The sequence below is a fragment of the Medicago sativa genome, chromosome 7 (genome assembly GCF_051527215.1).
Source record: "Medicago sativa cultivar Bolivia chromosome 7, Bolivia_mono, whole genome shotgun sequence".
Classification (NCBI taxonomy): Eukaryota; Viridiplantae; Streptophyta; class Magnoliopsida; order Fabales; family Fabaceae; genus Medicago; species Medicago sativa.
In genome coordinates, this window is record NC_140755.1 from 88,155,312 (window position 1) to 88,174,407 (window position 19,096).

The following is a 19,096-nucleotide window of genomic DNA, read 5'->3' on the forward strand; positions in this document are numbered from 1 at the left end:
ACATCCCTGTCCCTGCAGTGAATCATTTTTTTTAATAAAAAAAAAAGTTTTTTCTAGCCTCGAGAGCGATTTGCGTTGTAAAGGTAGGGTAATCGAAGTGAACGGGGCATAGTGTATATGATGTATCTAAGTGAGAATAATGAGATTCAGCTTAGCTAGGTGAATTCTCCATCTACGATGGGACGTGTGTTTACCGGAGTCAATTTATCTCCGCCTTACCACAGTTATTTGTAGAATAATGTAGGTTATCAAAGATTTCTCACGTTCGGTAATCTAATTAATGAAGTCACCTAAATGTATGTTATCCCGAGTTTAATTAATTGTTGTTTGTAAATTTTTATTTTATGTTTATGTCTTTATTTGGAAATCTTCTTCAATGGCAATATCATGTTTTATCCCACTTGAAAAGATCACTGAGATAATCAATATCTCATCTACGTTGATTATATTTTTTTAGGTATCAACATTTTCCATTTTAATTAATGAATGTTTCATTTTCACTATGTGATTAATATTTGAGTATGAATTACACTAAATGATATTCGAAAGAATTATCTGAGAGGTGATAAGAAACCACCACGTGAGGGGAATGACGGCAAAAATGCACGAGCCTAGAATTTGTTACGTATTTTTAAAATTTATAGATTTTTTGTTAAAAAAAGTACTTTAATAGATATATTGATATTACTGTTAGTTTTTTATTTTATTTTTTATAAAGATAGATGAAATAACAATAATCATCAGAAACTCACGCATATAATTAGAGGAGTCTAACTTCGAACTAAAGTGATCCTTTATATATAATCCTAGCAAACATGCTTACCTTAATCCCTTAACCCTAAACCTAAAAAATTGGCTCCTAAAGTTTAAAATTTAAATGCATCATTTATAAGATATTTTTTTTTTATTTTTTTTATTTTAAGAATTGTTAGCATTTCCCACGTTTATATAAGTAGATCGTAGAAGAAGATGGAAAGCAACACGACCCCGAATGCACCTATGTCCTGCTAGGTGTTTTCCTAGAAAAGCAGAAGCACAAAGCAAGCAAGGGAAAAATGGAAAAAGCATCAGTAGTATCCAGTGGAGAAAATGAGTTGCTATGGAAATCGGAGCCCCAACCCGAATCAATCGTCTCCGTCACACTCTCGCGCGCCGTCACTTCTCTTCTCACCGCTCGCCCTAACAAACTCCATGACTCTATTTCTCGTCTCTCATCATCACATTCACCTTCTCCAACCGCTTCTCTCCACGATTCTCTACGCTTCTTCCACACCTACGTCACCGACGCCGTTAATCACAACCGTTCATTCGATCAACTCCTTCTTCCAATCATCCACTCCGTAATTCAATCTTAATCTCCTCCACTTTTTTTTTTCTCAATCATTTTTCGTTTTTTTTTTGTAATACCGTGTTTGTTTTATTGTATTCGTAGTCGTTGAAATGTAAGGACTCAAAGCACGGTGGACAAGCGATTATTCTGTTGAACTGGCTTTTTCAAGACGAGCTTCTTTTCGTACCGGTTGCCGAAGCTCTTGCTAGTATTATTACTAGAAATCATGATCGTTACTTGTTGTTTGGCTGGTGTTTACTTCTTAGGAGTATTGTAGATTATGATAGTTCTGTTCATCAATCTATGCTTAGCGGTGAGTTTGTATTTTTCGCTTGTGCTCCATTCAATTGTTTATTTTGAACTATACATACATGGTTAGGAAAATAGAATTAAGCTGTGTGCTAATGTTTTGTTCATTTTGGTTTAATTTTATTGTGTTTGGCAGGAATAAGGGATAGGTATAGTGATTTATTGAAGATACTCTCGACCTGTCTTCCTGATTTGGCGGAAATTGTGAAAAAAGAAAGGTATTATCGTTATTGATGAATCACTTTTGCATTTTAGAGAATAATGTTACTGGAAGTTAATGTTGTTTACTGTTTGATTTTGCTTTCAAGCGATGTTTGTGGCCGCAAAGAATGTTGTGTGCATGTTTGTGTATTTGGTTACCTTCAATTTGGGCTCATTTTAGTTGACTTATTTAAGCTTATCAACTGACATAAGCACGTGTGACACTATATGGGAGAACTTATGAGAACAACTCATAAGGCGTCTTCAACATATTTCCATAAGTTCTTCAGGATAACTTATGAAAACAACTTATAGACTCTACGAAAAAAAATTGACTTTATTTTATATTGTATCATAGAAAGAGCTTATTCATTAGTGCGTATACGATAAGAGCTTATGCAACAAGCTGAAAAATAAGCTATTTATCCAAACAAGCCCTTCGTGCTAGTCAATATAGTTCATAAACCTGAGGCCCTTAACATTCATCAAAATTGTGCCATTTACTTATTCCTCCTTTTCCCACCTCTCCAACCTTTTACTTCTGGTATCATTATTTTAGTTAAGTGATGGCCAAACCTACTGCATGTTTGTTGACCTACATTGTTGCGTTTTAGACAATGTTTACACTTTACAGTATGGTGTCAGAAGATAGCATTTTGTTGGCTAAAACCACTTGACTGATTGTTGATCGGGCGTAATGACAATCTCAACAGTATAGAGTTGTTCATCGTCATAAATATGCTGTTTCATGTTTGTCTTTTGTTGTTGCAACATGTTATCTATTTATGTTTCTAATGGTGTCAAATCTATATCTGTTCCTCTTGCCCCTTTAAAATCGTAGTGTCTCTATAATTTATTTATTTTATTTATTTATTTATTCTCTTATTGTTCCATCAAGTTTTGTTACCTGATCTCTTGCACTTCAGCACATTGCAGGATGGTTTTGAGTTGCCATCTCGCCTTGGAGTGTCTGCCGCTGATTGCTTTTTGACCATTTCGGGAGCATTGACAAAAGCGGCCAAACTTCAAGATAAGAAGTCAAAATTTAATACAAAAGCAAAAGATCAGGCAATCATGTATGTACAAAGTCCTACCATTGACAAGAAGGTGAAATCGGATTCGAAATCTTTGTTAATGTCAAAGTTCGAAAGGGACTATACTCTCTGGCATCATTTAGACGACCTTATTTGTTTGGTGCAAAGACTCCTTTCTGTAAGTTAGACACTGAATATTTTTTCTCTCTAAATCATTATGTTTTAGACAAGATGTCATACACATATATTCATGTTATGAAAATATGGTATCCACTATCCAATTGGGATAGTTTTATCAAACAAGTGAAAATAGAAAGTGATGGCATTATATAACACAGTTCATGAGCAAGGCTTTTAGAAGGTCAGTGACTCAATTATGGAGCATTTTCTGTCAAATTGACTTTGGAACTAAAGCCTGTTCTTTTAGGTTCATGATTTATGTTTATCCCTATTATTTCATACTTAATATCAGACAGATTCGCATACTGAATAAATGGAATGAAAAGAGAAGCTACAAAGTCCTTTTTCCACATTCTTCCTCAAAGAGTCAGAATAGCTACTGATATAAAACTACCTTGGTTTTTGTGATGGGCATTTATCTGTTTCCACAAAGATATTATCGATATTGAAATTGAAACTGAATTTTAAACACCACAGGTGCCAGAAGCTGATTCAATTGTTTTCATCAAAATTTATAACGCGAATGTTCATATGAAATTAGAATGTAAATAACATGTTTGATGGTTCAAGGAGGAACATTTTCCTTTCTGTTAAATTTTCACCAAATTTATTCAACTTGTATGACAGTGGAGCAAAAAGAGTCGTTTTTTACACGCCAAAGGCTTAGAGCAAGTTCTAAAATGGCTGGAGGAGATAAAGGATCACTATGGGTCTTTTCAACCTGAGGCAGGTTCTGGATTCATTGCATTTTTTAGTGGCTACTTCATATTTAGTTCATTCTCATAGAACTCTGAACCATATTTTTTTGCCTGCTACATTTAACACAGATTCTAATGCTTTCAAGACTGGGGATTTACTACTCTCTTCTTGCTGGAAGCATTATTACTTGCTATTACACTTGGAAGATCAGAAGTTTTCTCAGCATTACAAGGAACTGATGGACCAATATTTGTCTGGAATCCAGGTTTTATGTAGTAGAGATTAACTGCAATGATATTTTGTAATGATTTCAGAAATCACCTTGTGTCCCAATATGTGTCAGATAACATTGTATTGCTGTTCGATTTTTTGCAACGGAGATAAATTATTTCTTACTTATTTGTCTTGTTTGCAAAGAAAATTAAAGGTTTGATAATTTTGCTGTATATATGCAAAGGAATGTGTTTCTGCGTAGTGTCTCTGATTGTACTCCCTTGCAAGTACCACTTTACTATTTGCATGTGTGAATTAGTGACACATAGTGCGCTTCTGTTTCCATTATGGTAACTATTAATAGTTTGTTTGAGGTTAGAAGTTAGTCAGTTGGTTCTACAAAAGTTGTCAGAATTCAGCTTAACTGATTTTGTAAGCTGTGTCGGATCCAATTTTCATTTTGTTTTTCATAGAATGGCTTAGTCTTTTGATACAATTTGGCCCTCATCTCTAATCCCATATGCAATCTAGTCTCCATCTTTAGACCCAGATGCCCCACATGCAGTTTGGTATCTTATCCAGTCCCAAATACATCATGTCCTCATCTACTGTCCCCATTTTACTATGGCCTCATCCAAGGTAATCAAAATCGCGATCTACACGATCCTACAGTATTTGACGTCTAGCATGGATCACATACAGAACTGTTATGAAATAGGATAGCGTGGGATCAATAATCTATTTACTCGTAAGATTGATGGGATTGGCAAGTATTTTGGTGGGATTGATGATATTGGTTATTTAAACTTCTAGTTTAGGTATCTATCATTTGACTACCTAATTTTGGTGTTATTGTCTCGGCATTTGTTAAACACTTGGTGCTTTGTATGTTCCTAGTTAGAGTTGTTAAGTTGTGCTTTTTAATACTCTAACTTAAGTTGTTAATTTGCGATTCATAATTCTGTATGACTTTCGTATGGATTTTGAGTTCAAGTTTAATTAAGTATTTTTAGCGATTTAAAGGTTTTTCTCTTCCTAGTTATGCTATTTTATATGCATATGTATGCATTTATATTTGCAGAACACATGATTTGTGGTTAAATCCTACAATTTACAATTTTGACTCCCCTTCTCAATCCTAAGTCTCGATTTTGACTCCCCTTCTGACAATGAGTTAAATATACGAGACAATGACATGTTGACTCAATTCTTCGTGGCTTTACTTGATTATGTGTGATGGAATTGTTTGGTTGCTAATATCCATGAAAATTACAGTATTATTTGGACAATCACGCCAGTGGATCGGCTGACAATAAGGACAGTGGGTTGGAGACTACAAAGTTTTTCTTGAATTGTTTATGCCTACTGCTGGGGCGTCTAGACAGCAAGAGATTTGAAAGCACAATGTCAGAAATTGGGATGAAAATCTCACGCATTTTAGTACCACAGGTACCCCTACCTAAGATCTTGAGGAAATACGTTGAAGATATATTTGTAATCAATGCCTTTCACGGCCATTTAGTTCTGCTAATGAATGTTATATTCTGCTTCAATATATTACATACTATACTTTCCCATGCATTTTGTATAGTACTTACTAAGTTATTGTTGTCAGTAACTTAAAATAAAGACATTTTTTGTCACTATTTTTGCCAGAGCTGAAAATTACTAAAAAAAAACATTTGATTTCTGAGTTCTGACCATGTACGGCATGGTGTTGCCAATGCTCTGAATGCAGTAATGACGCCCTTGACAGTTTAAAGAAAGATCAATGCTCTAATTTTGGGCAGTGTAACTAACAGTAGACGCTGATATTTTGTCAAAACCTTCCATAGTTTAATTACCATTGTTTTTTACCCTATGATGTACTGTCAAAGATGATTAGAAAACTAACTATATGAGTTACATATCACTATAGGCTCTGTAGGACATCTGGTTTTCCTTAATAGATACATACACGGTCACTTCGTATGAGCCTTAAAGTCTTTATGAATATATACTGCATACTGGTAAAGATTTTGAGCTATCATCTACGATGCACTAATCTGATCATACCGTGGTTCAGTAATGATATGTACTAGAAATCCAATTAACCAGAGATGAAACTCATGAATAGAACAGATAGAATTTATAGATGATATTAATGGTGAAAACAGTGGAGTAGTAGGCTCCTTATAGAAAATTGAATTATATAAAAGTGAAAAAGATACCCAGTCTCAGACTGCTCTTCTAGAACGAAACCTGTCCCACCAAGGCCAAAGCCTTATCATCTACCCAAGTCTTGCCTGCCTCCATCTATCCACTCAACAAATGCCACCTTTCCTACTGTGTTATGCCTCCTCTCTGAACAGTTTCTCTCAATTACGTGGGCCTATCAAGTAATTTGAATATTGGTTCTCTTATCATAGTGATAGTTGAACTTGATATCTGATTTACTTTTCCCTCTTTTCTGCAGCTTAATTGCACTGATGAAGATGTGGTAGTGGGGGTTGTTTCAATATTCAAGGCTATCATTTTGAAGCCAAATCACTCACAGGAAGATGCACTTGTCAATAGTAGGCAGGCAAATATTGTAATACCGTTTCTACTTCATCTCCTAGATGAGCAGGATGGTACATCTCGAGCTGTCGTTATGCTAATAGCAGAATACTGCTCAATGTAATCAGTCTATTCTTTCTATATGATACCAAGTAGGAATACTTTTTAGGTCTAATTACTCTGCAAGTCCTTGAACTATTTGAGGATTTTTAAGTAGTCCCTAAACTAAAAAAGTTTGTAAGTGGATTATTGAATTCGTTAGTAATTAGGTCCTTAAACTAAAAAGTTTTTAATTGGGTCCCTAAACTTTTAAAATAATTTTGTAATTAGGGAAATAGAATATTATTTACAAGTTTTGGGACTTAATTTAAATCACTTAAATTTTAGGAGATAATTATAAATTATGTAAAAGTTCAGGGACTCGATTAAAAAAGTTTGGTTCAGGGATGTAATTATTATTTTTTGACAAATCCAGGGACTCAACTACAAATTCTTTTAGTTCTGGGACCTATTTAAAAATTCATAAATACTTCAGAGACCTTCAGAATAATTAAACTTACCTTTTTAAGTCCAAGATCTTTCCTTTTCTAATTTAGAGTTTCTTATGACGATCCACCAGAAGCAAAGATGATATGTGCCTTGTGGAAGTTCTGAAACTCCTTGCTTCTGAAAACGTTTCACAGAGAAGAAATGCCATGGATGTTGTATCGGAGATCTTGCATATATCATCAGAGTCAAAACAACTGTTGCCTTATTCTGCTTGGTATGATTGTTCATATAGTTATACCAATTTTTTTTAATTGTTTGTATATTTGATTATTGAAATGTCGATTTTAGGCAAGAAACTGCCAACACATTGCTTGAGCGGCTTGGAGATAAAGATATTAGGATTCGTGAGCAGGCCTCTAAGTTGCTTCCAAAGATAGGTTAGCATTATTACATGAAAAATAAGACATAATTTTAATATTTCCTACATGATATTAATTTAAAACTATTATTGGGCCTTCTAGGTGTACTTTTTAATATTTATCAATTATCATATGATGTGAATTTAACATTATTATTGTGCCTTCTGGTATTGGCTGAAGCTTTTAGGATGATTGTTTCTTAACATGGTATTGGAGCATCTTTTGTCCAAATGGTTGAAGTGTGTAATTTGATCCTCTGAATCTTGTCTCTAAATTAAATTTCAAGTACAAGGCATTGGTGGGCATGTTCTTTTTTTATGCCTCAAGCCAAGTCTAAAGGGTTTTCACATCGAGGACTGTGTTTGAGATGTAGTCAAACACAATTTCTGAGTTCGCACCCGATAGGGCTTGTTTGATTTCAGGAAAATTTCATTTTGTCTTCATGTTTAAATTTTAATTAGAAAACTACCATTAAATTAAATCTTTGAAAAGAAGAAAGAAAGTGAAAAGTACATGTGGCATACTGACATTCTTTTACTTAAAGGAGAAAACCGAAAATGAAAACAGAAAATGTTTTTTAAGTTTTTAGGTTCATTGTTTTGCATTTTCCTTCTTTCACTTCTCTCTCATCACTTGATTTATGTCCTTGTCCAACTGCTTCATGATTTGCCATTATTAGGTTTTGTCCTTCTTTGTGCCATTTATTTTACTGACTTGTATGTTATATCTATATCGATATAAGCGTTAATTTTTTACTGTTAATCCTATATCACATTAAAGCGGTCCATTAAATGTTCCAAAAATATGTTATCTGCATATATGAATGTTTGTGACACCCATTGCTTATCCGACAAATATTTGGCAGTCATTACTCAAACATATATGCCCTTTTGTAATTTTATTACCATTTGTATGGTGGTGCATTCTCATTGCTGATTCACTTATTCTTGCAGACCCTTCATTGTACTTGCCTGCATTGGTTCGTCTTGTATACTCTCCTGATGAGAACCAATCATCCGCTAGTGATGCTATCGTTGGGGTCCTCAAACGACACAACCAGAATATTGAAATCATATTCTTGGTTGTCGACTGTCTTAAGTATGTTTTCTTTTTTTCGCTGCTCTTTCCGCTCTTTCTGCTGGGACTTTTTGTAGAGCAGAACATAGAAAAGCATAAAAGCTGTAAACTTCTACATCTAGAGTTAAAAAATTATGATTCTACTGTTTGACTAAAAGTTGGTCTCCTTATCCTTGCAGCAATATCAGCCAGAGCCTAGATCTTCCACAGTCAGCTGGAGATAAAGGTAAAAAAATAAAATAAAATAAATTCTCTTTCTTAATAATTGAAGGGTAGTTTTGGAAAGAGAATGTACATTGTTGACAAATTTAATGTAGCACTACTTTTCTCTGTGTTTTGGCTAAAAAGGTCTTGTATATAGGGACAGAGGTAGTATAATACTAATAAGACAACAAAAACACTATTTTAACCCTGTAAATAAAAAAGTAACAAATCGACAAAATAAAGCAGAGTACTAAATTAAGGAGACTATGTTGAAGATCCTTAATTTAAATAAAACAAAGTACTAAATCTCTGTCATCTTCATCAAATTTTTCCCCTGATGATAAAGGATCTTCAACATTAGAGTCAAAGATCAAATTATCAACATTATGAAAAGGTTGCTCCGCTTTGGTAGGTTGTTCTTGCTCCACATTAGCTTCACCAACATCCCTCTTCAGTAACCCATTTATCATCAGAATCAATTTAATCAAATGTAACCACTTCATTCCTTCTTCTTTCTTGACTTTTTAGCTTCAAGTTGTACATTGTATAAACTAAATCAATCATCTTTTTCTGATGCAAAAAATTCCTTTTCTTTTTATGAACCTAAGACAATAGTATATAATAAAGTTTTAAGAATAAGATTACCTAATACAAACAAAGAAATTTAATAACTATAACCAAAGTCATAACTTCAATTACCATTTAAATGCATCCCAATTACGCTGGCAATCAGAACAGTTGCAAGTAAAGCTCTGACAGGAGTAGCAACCTCTTTAATTCAGGAGTATAATCTCCAAGCATCTCCCACCACTCCGCAAGATATGTAGTCATCCTAGCTTTCTTTGCATGCTTTAATTTAAAGAGAGTCCCTTTACGAAAAATGAATGCCAGCGAGTTTTCTATTAATCTTGGGCCTATGTGCCGAATCATTTATCAACCTTGTCATAGAACTGTATAACCCATGTTTCACCTCAATATCATCAACTCTAAAATTAGCTTCAAAATGGTATTGGGGATTAAGATAATACGCTGATGCATGCCAGGGTCTATGAAGTTGGTTATTTCACTGCTCATCAATAATTTTCTACACAGGTTCATAGCTACAAATGTCAAATATTCTATAGTAGAAAATGTAACACAAATATAAGTGAATTTTAAACGAGACAACAACAGCTTACAACTTCTAAACTTTCATGAACTTGCTTCTAATCTTGCAGTGATCCATCCCCTCATATATGAATCCCCTGTTGGTTTTCGCATTAAATCCACCAATCAAAGCACTTCTGTGAGAGGAACAGCAATCTTAAGGCATACAATTACATTCTTGCAAAACCGACTATCCATGACAACCCTTGCCACATTTTCCATCTTGTGCAATTGCAAACCTACCAGATGTCCACTCATTTGAGCAAATTTACTAGATCTCAGTGAGCCAACAGGTGGTGGTAAGGAGTAGTATGATTTGATCAAATGAGTGGACATGTAGGTTTACAATTCTCTATGAGGGAAAACGTGGCATGAACTGTGATGGACAATCGATTTTAGAAGAATGTCATTGTATGCTTAAAATGCCTGTTCCATTTATGGAAGTGTTTCAATTTGTGGATTTGATGCAAAATCGGCCAGGGGTTTCATATATGAGGGATGGACTGCTGCAAGGATAAATATTAGAAGCAACTTCAGAAATGTTAAAAAATTGTAGTTTTTTTTTTTTTTTGTTTTTTTTTTCTCTTTCGTTCGAAGTTGATTTATGTTTGGTTTGTATTTTCTAACATTATTAATGAGTGGTGGGATAACCTAGTCATTAGTCCCTTGCATGTACATGTTATCTTAATCCTCAATAGTACCATTTTGAAGCTATTTTTGGAGTTTATGATATCGAGATGAAAAATGGGTTATGCAATTGTGTGGCAAATAGGATAAATAATCTGGCAGATAATGTTGAAGCTGTTGAAATTGGGCTTTATTCATCCTTACAAAACCGGCTTTTAAGGTGAGGAGTGCCTCCTCTTTATAAGCTTTTATCAAGAGTCCTATCTATTCATTGTGGGATTGGGTTTTTCCCAATACACCCCCTCACGCCCAACACTCTTGGGCTTGGTGCGTGTATATAAATGGTGGGTGGCCCGATCGATAGGCTCTGATACCATGTTGAAGTTGGGCCTTAGTCATCCTTACAAAACCGGATTTTAAGGCGAGGAGTGCCTCCTTTTATAAACTTTTATAAGAGTCCTATCTATTTGATGTGGGATTGAGTTTTTCCCAATAGAAGCTAATGGGGAGCAAGATCAACCCGCCAATGTGGAGCAGCCTTCAGATAATTTGGTCTTTGATGCTAACGTTTAAGATCCTCTATCATCCGGGGCTTAATTTGACAATGGAGTTGATGTCATGGAAGGATTAGTCATTTGAAGAAATCAGCCTTTTTTCCCCCCCCCGAAATGTTTCGACCTTTATGAAGCAATTATTATTTTTTTGTTGAAATTATGCGTGATTAGATCTCTTACGCAATTTGATCATATCTAGTACTTTGCTTTATTTTGTTGATTTGCTACTCTTTTTAATCACGGAGATTGAGTTTTTGCTGTCATAATGTCATGTATAAGAGTTTTCTTAATACTAGATAAACTTTTGCGAGTCTGTGATCTGAATTTAGCTCTTTAGGTAAAAACAAGTTTACCTAGAATCTTGAGTTTGTCAACCTTGAAGTCTAACAAGTTATCTCCATTCCATGTTGGTTAAAAATGTGGAACCATAATGTTCTTTTGCTTTTTTCTTTGATGACAGAGTCAAAGTTGGATATTGCCCGAGTACTAAAACTGGTTCCAGAATGGTCTAAAAGTGTAAGATTGATTATGTAGCTTTAAATATGGCTATGTAGTATCCATGATTTTTTTTCTCTCAATATTGAATCTGATTAAGAAATATTCAAATAGTTGATTGGTATAAGTAAAAAAGATAAACTTATTTGTTTGGCTAAGAAAAATTGTAGACTACTAAGATATCATAGCTGTGAATGCAAATAGATTATTTTGCCAATTCTAAATTAGTATGTTACCTGAGTCCTTGAATATTGTCAAGAACCATATAATCCTGAAAGTTTGTGTTCTTTCGTGCACACATAAGAATATTTCTTTTTCTCTAATCTGTACACTTACGTGGAAGCACTTTGCACTCCAGGCATGGACAATGACATAAACTAGCCAACTTAACTCTTCGATAGAAGTTGCTCTGATCCATTTTAATAATCAAGTTTAGCCAAAGCTTAAGCTGTTGGTATAGAATAGGCCCTAAATGCTTTATTTTGTATCTAATAAAACTCAATAGTTGAAGAGTTAAGGTTTGACACTCTTTTGGTTTGAAGCTGTTCACTACTTTTTGATATATCTATCTATTTCCTCATCAATGGGAACATGGCTTGACCATGTACATTTGCATCTTGTGTATGTTTTCTTAGTTCTATGCAATGAAATGATGTAAATGATTGCTGTACACATGGATGTTATTTTCTATCTTGCTCTTTATAGATTTTCTGATATGTTCATAATTGTTCCAATAAATGTTCCTTTAGATACAGGTGATTTAGATTACCAAGAACATTCTAATTTGTTATTTCTGATGCGTAACAGGTTCAAGACTGGAACAACTTAATTGGACCGCTGATCGACAAGATGTTTGCAGATCCGTCAAATCCAGTTATTGTCAAATTCTTCAGTTATATAAGTGAAGACCTGACAAATGTTGTTGATCTTGTATTACATCATGTTCTGTTGCATGTTAGAGAACAAAAGGAGTGAGTTTGTGTTACATTTTCTTATAGCAACAATGCTTCAAACTACTATTTTAATTATCGGTGTTGTTACTCTAAACCTTTTAATGAAACAGTTTAGCTGTAGTATATTCCTTTACCTCTATAGTTCTGTCCTGGACAGCTTTAACTGTAACAACAAAGAGCTGTATCTATTTATATTAAATAAATATAGGATACAATGATCTGACACATAATAAGACAGTTAGATTTGCACTTGTAAAGCCATCCCTACTATAGAAACCTGTTGCATGAATCGATTGAGTTCAAAGAAAGAAAATTGAGTTTATTAGAAAACCTGTTATATGCATCTGTACGATGATAACTGGGAGACCCTCCCTTAAAAGATAGTTATTAAGGAGGAAGAACCAAAGCACTTAAATCTTCCACCATAATACCCAAGTCCCTATCATATTACCATCCCTACGAGTCGATGTCCCGACCGCTGTACAATACAACACCTTACTTGGCTTCTCCGGTCGTCCCCTCTGTATGCAGCTCTTTCCAAGCCACCATACCAGCTCTGGTACCATTTGATAAGTATTTGTTAAATGGGCTTGGGTCTTATCCCACAATCTAGCTCAAAGGATGAGGGTGCCCAAACACTTTTATACATCCAATTCCCACATTGCAATCCTTAATCGAGGTCTGATACCATGTTAAATGGGCTTGTATCTCATCCCAAAAGCTAGCTCAACGGATGAGGGTGCCTAAACAGATTTATACATCCAACAGCGAGGGAACCTGAGCAATTTAGGACTCCAAACAATTTCAATAGTATCCAAGCACTCACAGAACCCTCTCTTAAAAACTATGTATTAAGGCGAAGAAGCATCACATATCGATGCAGGACTTGGGCACCCCGTTATACCCAAGTCTCTATCCTATGATGCAAAGAAACGGTTAGGAAGAATATTATAAATATGTAATATAATGATTGATCATGCTGCTCTTTATGGAGACAATGGATGTAGGGCTTACATATTTGCCTTATGTTGCTTGGCTTACATATTTGCCTTATGTTGCTTGGTTAGTTGGTCTTATAAAACATTAAAGCTTAAGTGATATAAAAAATGTGTCTGATCTTATTAGCTAAGCTTTGGATGCTTGAAAAGCAAAGTAACAGAATATTACCTGATTGTAGTTGCTATTTTAGTTTAGCTGTCTTTTGTTAACTAGGATTTCTTGGTAATTCATTTTGTCATTTAAGTGGTTTCTTGTTTGATACATTCCCAATTCTGTAGCAGGATTGATGAAAGTTTCTTAGCAAGATGGGAGTGTAGAAGCTATTCCAGTGACGAGTATGAAGAAATGCAGCGAACTCTGTTTGAGCATCTTTGCCCGATGCTCATTATTAAGATGCTTCCCATGAAAACTTTTGATAACCTCAATTCGTCTGTTATGTATGGACATCTCAGTCAAAATAAAACGCACGGTATATATTCATGCCTTGCGTATCTCCCTTTTGATTTGCCTATTTGTCTTTTCTACCATCACATACTTCTGAATCATTGATTCAGTTTTTACTTTTCATTTGATGTTCCACTAATTTGTTTAAATATGTCTCCAAGTGGACCTAGATTTGATAGCCATGTAGTTGTAAGAAAGAGATTAGATACTCAATTTGATCATTGATATTGGAGGACTCTATTAACCTAGTTTCTCACTATCAATATTCCAAAATGATCCCTAAAGTTACAAAAGGTTAATAAGATTTGTCCATCTGTTGGTATTTGTAGGGACTATAATGACATTAAGTTTGTAATGTTGAAGATGCATTTGAAACCAAGTCAATAATGTCAGGGATACACTTCATAATATATCAAAGACAAATGAACGGGCTTGATTAACATTTTGCAAAGATCAATTTTGGAGTGTTGAGAATGTGGAGGACTAGGTTGATACGGTCCAACAATTTCAGGGACCAAATTGGTATTTACTCCCACAGGGAGAGCATACTCACTTTGAAATAGTTATTTTTTCTTCTCAAAGTTCACAAATATATCTGATTAAGGTGCTCAAAATTATGAGAGTGTGGATTTTTATTGAGTAGATAATAAAAGTGTCACCTAGAAATCATGATGCTTTAACATTTCACACTTAAGGTTCAATTATACAAATTCATCACTTTGGATTTCAATCCTACCAGTCAACCCCAGGTTCTTTAGTGTCATGGTTAAAATACTGTAATTGTCATTTGGCCTGGAAGTTTCTTCTTTTCTCTTTTATTTCATCATAATCTTCTTGTGTGGTAGGTTCAATAAGCAGGAGCCCAGAGCTTGATTATGAGTGTATTGCTGCTTTCCTTCTTAACAGGTTGGTACTTGGGCAATGATCATAGCCTTTATCTTTTTCCAATATTATAAAGGATCCTGGTGCATTTGCCGCACTAATAATTTGTTTCAGGGCACTTTGTGAGTTTGAATTTGAGGATGTTCGGAAGCTTTCTGCTGAGTTGTGTGGACGCATTCATCCACAAGTAATGAATTATTTTATTTAAGTTCGAATCTTTTAGGATGTCATAAGTATTTTACTCGTAGTAGAGCCTTTGTTTTATTTACATTAGTTTGAGAGAATTTTTGACAATGCTCTGCGTACAACATGATTGAAAACTTAGTAAGCAATTCATTATGCATGCTGAGATAAATTTTCGCTTCAATGGAGTTCTTATTTCTGTCGCTTTAGATTATCGGTTATGATTTACTTTTACAGCTTAAAATGTAGAAATCCATAGATTTCATTATGTTCTCTTTTTGACAGATATTTATCTGGGTCGCATTATTTTTTGGCATTGCAGAAAATCTTTATTACTTTTTTTGACAAATAAACCTCTATTACTTGATTAGCGGTTTTTAGAGAGTACTTTAATCTTCTCATGCTGCTGATTTTTAGGTCTTATTCCCAGTTATTTGCTCCAAATTAGACCTGGCTGTTGATTTGAAGAATATACTGGAGATAAAGGCCTGTTTATTTTCAATCTGCACATCCCTTGTGGTAATTACTTTGTTCCGTCAATTTTTAGTGTGTCATGTTCTGCTTTTTGAAGGTCTGTTTCAGTGTTTTGTATTATCTTTATCAATTTAGCTTGCAATGAAGTAGCTTTTTTGGTTTAATAGGTCAGAGGCTGGGAGTCACTTTCTCATCCTTTTATGCATTCAATTAAAAGGATGATTGAAACAGTGCTGTTATGGCCTTGTCTGAATGCTGATTCAGGTCTAAACTCTGAAACTATTTAGTTTCTTAATTCCTTTCGACTTTTTATGAACTAAAACTAATAGGCACAACTTTTTGTCAGTTTCTAAAGTACAACATGGATGCATTGATTGTCTAGCTCTGATGATATCTGTTGAGCTACAAGCTGAGGAATCTATCACCGACTACATGCCAGATAGAGTTTCGGTTATTGGAAAGAAAGGTATTATTGAGTTGAATGATATGATATGATGATTTTAAGTATAGAAATGCTAATAGGTAGTCGAATGTGTCTTCATCGTAAACATGTTGAGTCTGCAGCTGCAGGGAATTCTGTTGTCACATATGTGATGGATCATTTCTTAAATGATAAGGAGGAACTGCCTTCAACTCCCAAGCTTGGCGAAGACAACTGTGAATCTGTGGCTGCAGTTCCTCTTTCTTTCCGTTTGTGCATGGGTAATGTTCTCATCAGTACTTGCCAAAAGATTTCAGAATCTTGCAAGAGGCTTTTTGCAGCCCAAGTTCTTCCTTTTCTCCTTCATTCTCTTAAGGTACCACTGCAAATTTAGTTCATGATTGCTTGATAGTATGATTTTATTACAGTTAATAGTTCTTGAAACTTTACCATCACTATTGTTGGGTTATGAAATTAATACTCTGTCAACAGTTTGAAAAAAGGTCGGAGATCAGAGCAGCATGCATCCAGGTCCTATTTTCAGCTGTCTATCATCTACGATCTGCAGTTCTTCCATATGCATCTGACCTTCTCAAAACCTCACTAAAATCCCTGAGAAAGAAGTCGGAGAAGGTAAATTTATCTTTTCTACAGTAATACCATATACGTTAAATTTTGTTCACATGAACCATTTTAGAGAAGTCTTTCGCATGCTTTTCTATTCGCAAAATCTAACATCTGGTTTGATGTATTAAATATATTGGAGGTGGGTGTTGTGAATCTTGTGACTTGAAACTTATTTCCTGGTCACTTGATAAGAATTTTTTCAAACAAACATTTATCTGAACAAATGTTATCGTTTTATTATATACCTCTTCTGTTTTAGGATCCCGCTCCCTTTTCTAGAAATGGAAGGCTTTGTTTGTTGTTGATGCTGCTATTTATGGAAGCCTTCATAGGCAAACTGTGTCCCACTCGTAATTTCATTAGACCATAGTAGTTAATAGCGGATAGCGGCGCGTAGCGGCCGACCCCAAAAATGCTATAGCGGGATAGCGCCTAGCGCTATGACCGCTATTTCATATAACTTTTTGGACAAATTATATAAATAATACTATAAACTTCTCTCAAAAAAAATATAAATAATACTATAAATTATAAACAAGCATATATCACTTGTAACTTCTGAGTTGTCCCAACTGAGTTGTAACCAAGTCTGCCACTTCATTACATTCACAAAGTGTCTCAATGCATTTATGCAAACCTCTCAGCAATTTGGGATCTGTCTCAATTTCTGGTTTGCTATAAAAGTATTTAGGATTGATTGAACACCAGAAGCTGGGATCCTTCCAGTGATTAAATTGCCAAACAATGTCGAGATTATCACCGGTCCACTTATGTCTTTGAGCACATGAGTCAACAGACACAGAGTTTGATTGAACACCAGAAGCGGAAGCTGCCATGACTGTGTTGTCCACAAAAACAACAAAAATAAGGAAACAGAGAGCAGAATAGAGGATGAACAAAACAGAGGATGCTTTTTAGGGTACAGATCTGATGCTTTTGAGAGAAGATTTAATGAAGAGAGGAAGTTTTTTGAGAGAGCAGATGCGTACAGATCTGAAAGGCGCCGTAAAGAATGAAAGAAGGAAGAGAGAAACTGAAGTTATTAATTAGGGTTTGACGAAAATGACAAAAATACCCTTGTTTTTTATTTAAAACCAAGGAGAATCTTGTATTTTCACGTAAAATGAAATAGCGGTGCAAGAGTGCAAAACCGCTATGCAGTGTTGCGGCCGCTATCTCATAACGCTACGCCATGGCTTATTGCATAGCGGTCCTGGACCGCACCGCACCGCGCGGCCGCTATTGGCCGCTGTTGCGCCGCTATTAACTACTATGCATTAGACTGCCATATTCTTGTATAGACGTAAACAGTGTTACACAGGATATTATTAGATTTTTATACTGGGCCTAACTCATCCTTATAAAATTGGTTTGTAGGGTGAGGGGTGTCACTCTTTATAAACTTATTTTAGGCCTTATCTCTATTCGATGTAGGACTTGAGTTTTTTCTAATAGATGTCGATCAGAATCATTGCTATATATATATAGAGAGAGAGAGAGAGAGAGGCTTCATGGAAACTATAAATAATGTCTCTAAATTAAACGAAGGTAAACTATAGAAATGTTTCTCGGTTCAAAAGATTTCTACTGGCTAAAAATGGAAGTTGGGAAAAAGACAAAAGAGGATGATTTGTTGAGTATAAGCCATATAATTTCTCTTGAAAAATGCATTTAATGTATTGGTGTACTATTTCAATTCAACAGGAAAGGATGGCAGGTGCGAAGCTTATAGCATCTCTTATGGCTAGCGAAGACGTGATTTTGGAAAACATATCAGTTGGACTATTAGAAGCTAGGTCTGTACTGTCAACTGTATCTTCGTCAGATCCTTCGCTCGAGTTACAACAGCTATGTCGCAAGTTGCTAGCATGCATATCTTCCCCATGAGCAACAACTTTTTGTTGATATTGTAGTTGTGCTATAACTGTTCTATCTATTTATTTGTATAGTGTACATAATTCACTTTTTATATGCAGATAAAATAGTTTTGACATTGGTTTCTTAGCCTTCTTGAAAGTCATTGGCAGACTCATGAGTAGATATCTACCGTCATGTTTTATACATCCAATAATAGAATAGCTGTTAATACCATGTTAATGTAAGGGTTTTAATTATTTTTTTGGTACAGATAGAACACCAAAGAAAGGGAAATTATGTTGAATCCAAACTGTACACTGTATAGGAACCGATCCAGAGTCTAGTCAATAGACAAGAAATGTAATCGACTCTTCCCTCACACCGATATGCCTTTAAGGTCATGCCATGCCATGCTTTCCAGAGTAAATCTTCCAAATGTTAAGTTTGCTTAGACTTGAATCTAGCTACTGTTCGTTCTCTATCCATCAAAGCCTCAGATTTTATCAGACAGGCGTCTATGTTATGATCCATCAGATTCTGTTTTTGTGATCCATCAACTTAGTTGAGCTTACATTTGTTTGCCAGGTCATTTTTCTAATTGAAAATCTGGATGATGGATTCACATCATGCTTCTACCAAACTCTTGATTAGGACATGAAAGTAGAAATAATGAATAACAGAATTGAAGGATCAAGAAGTAATAACATAAATTTAATTGGGAGAATCCATTAGTATTTACGA

General features: G+C 34.9%; 1 protein-coding gene across 2 annotated transcripts; it reads left to right on the forward strand.

Moving 5' to 3' along the window:
• Positions 1-978: 978 nt before the first annotated feature.
• On the forward strand, positions 979-18,589 carry LOC146909842 (ARM repeat superfamily protein). 2 transcript variants are annotated; one of them, XM_085730719.1, is made up of 23 exons: positions 979-1,340; positions 1,433-1,643; positions 1,776-1,857; positions 2,767-3,052; positions 3,682-3,784; positions 3,882-4,018; positions 5,242-5,415; positions 6,422-6,624; positions 7,124-7,267; positions 7,342-7,430; positions 8,366-8,510; positions 8,669-8,715; positions 11,481-11,536; positions 12,323-12,486; positions 13,746-13,936; positions 14,757-14,817; positions 14,908-14,980; positions 15,394-15,495; positions 15,618-15,714; positions 15,797-15,916; positions 16,015-16,247; positions 16,364-16,504; positions 18,203-18,589. In XM_085730719.1, exons 1-23 carry the CDS (start codon positions 1,056-1,058, stop codon positions 18,383-18,385), a joined length of 3,327 nt encoding a protein of 1,108 aa, XP_085586845.1. In that variant the 5' UTR covers positions 979-1,055; the 3' UTR covers positions 18,386-18,589. The 2 variants fall into 2 exon arrangements, with proteins under 2 accessions (XP_085586845.1, XP_085586847.1); XM_085730721.1 differs by having other exon boundaries at positions 13,749-13,936.
• Positions 18,590-19,096: the final 507 nt, after the last annotated feature.

Excerpts from the sequence above, each read along its gene's own strand:
- LOC146909842 (XM_085730719.1), top strand. The coding sequence starts at position 1,056 with ATGGAAAAAGCATCAGTAGTATCCAGTGGAGAAAATGAGTTGCTATGG. Across the intron at positions 8,511-8,668 it reads TTGGTTGTCGACTGTCTTAA|CAATATCAGCCAGAGCCTAG; the intron begins GTATGTTTTCTT and ends TTATCCTTGCAG. Across the intron at positions 15,917-16,014 it reads TTCGGTTATTGGAAAGAAAG|CTGCAGGGAATTCTGTTGTC; the intron begins GTATTATTGAGT and ends TTGAGTCTGCAG.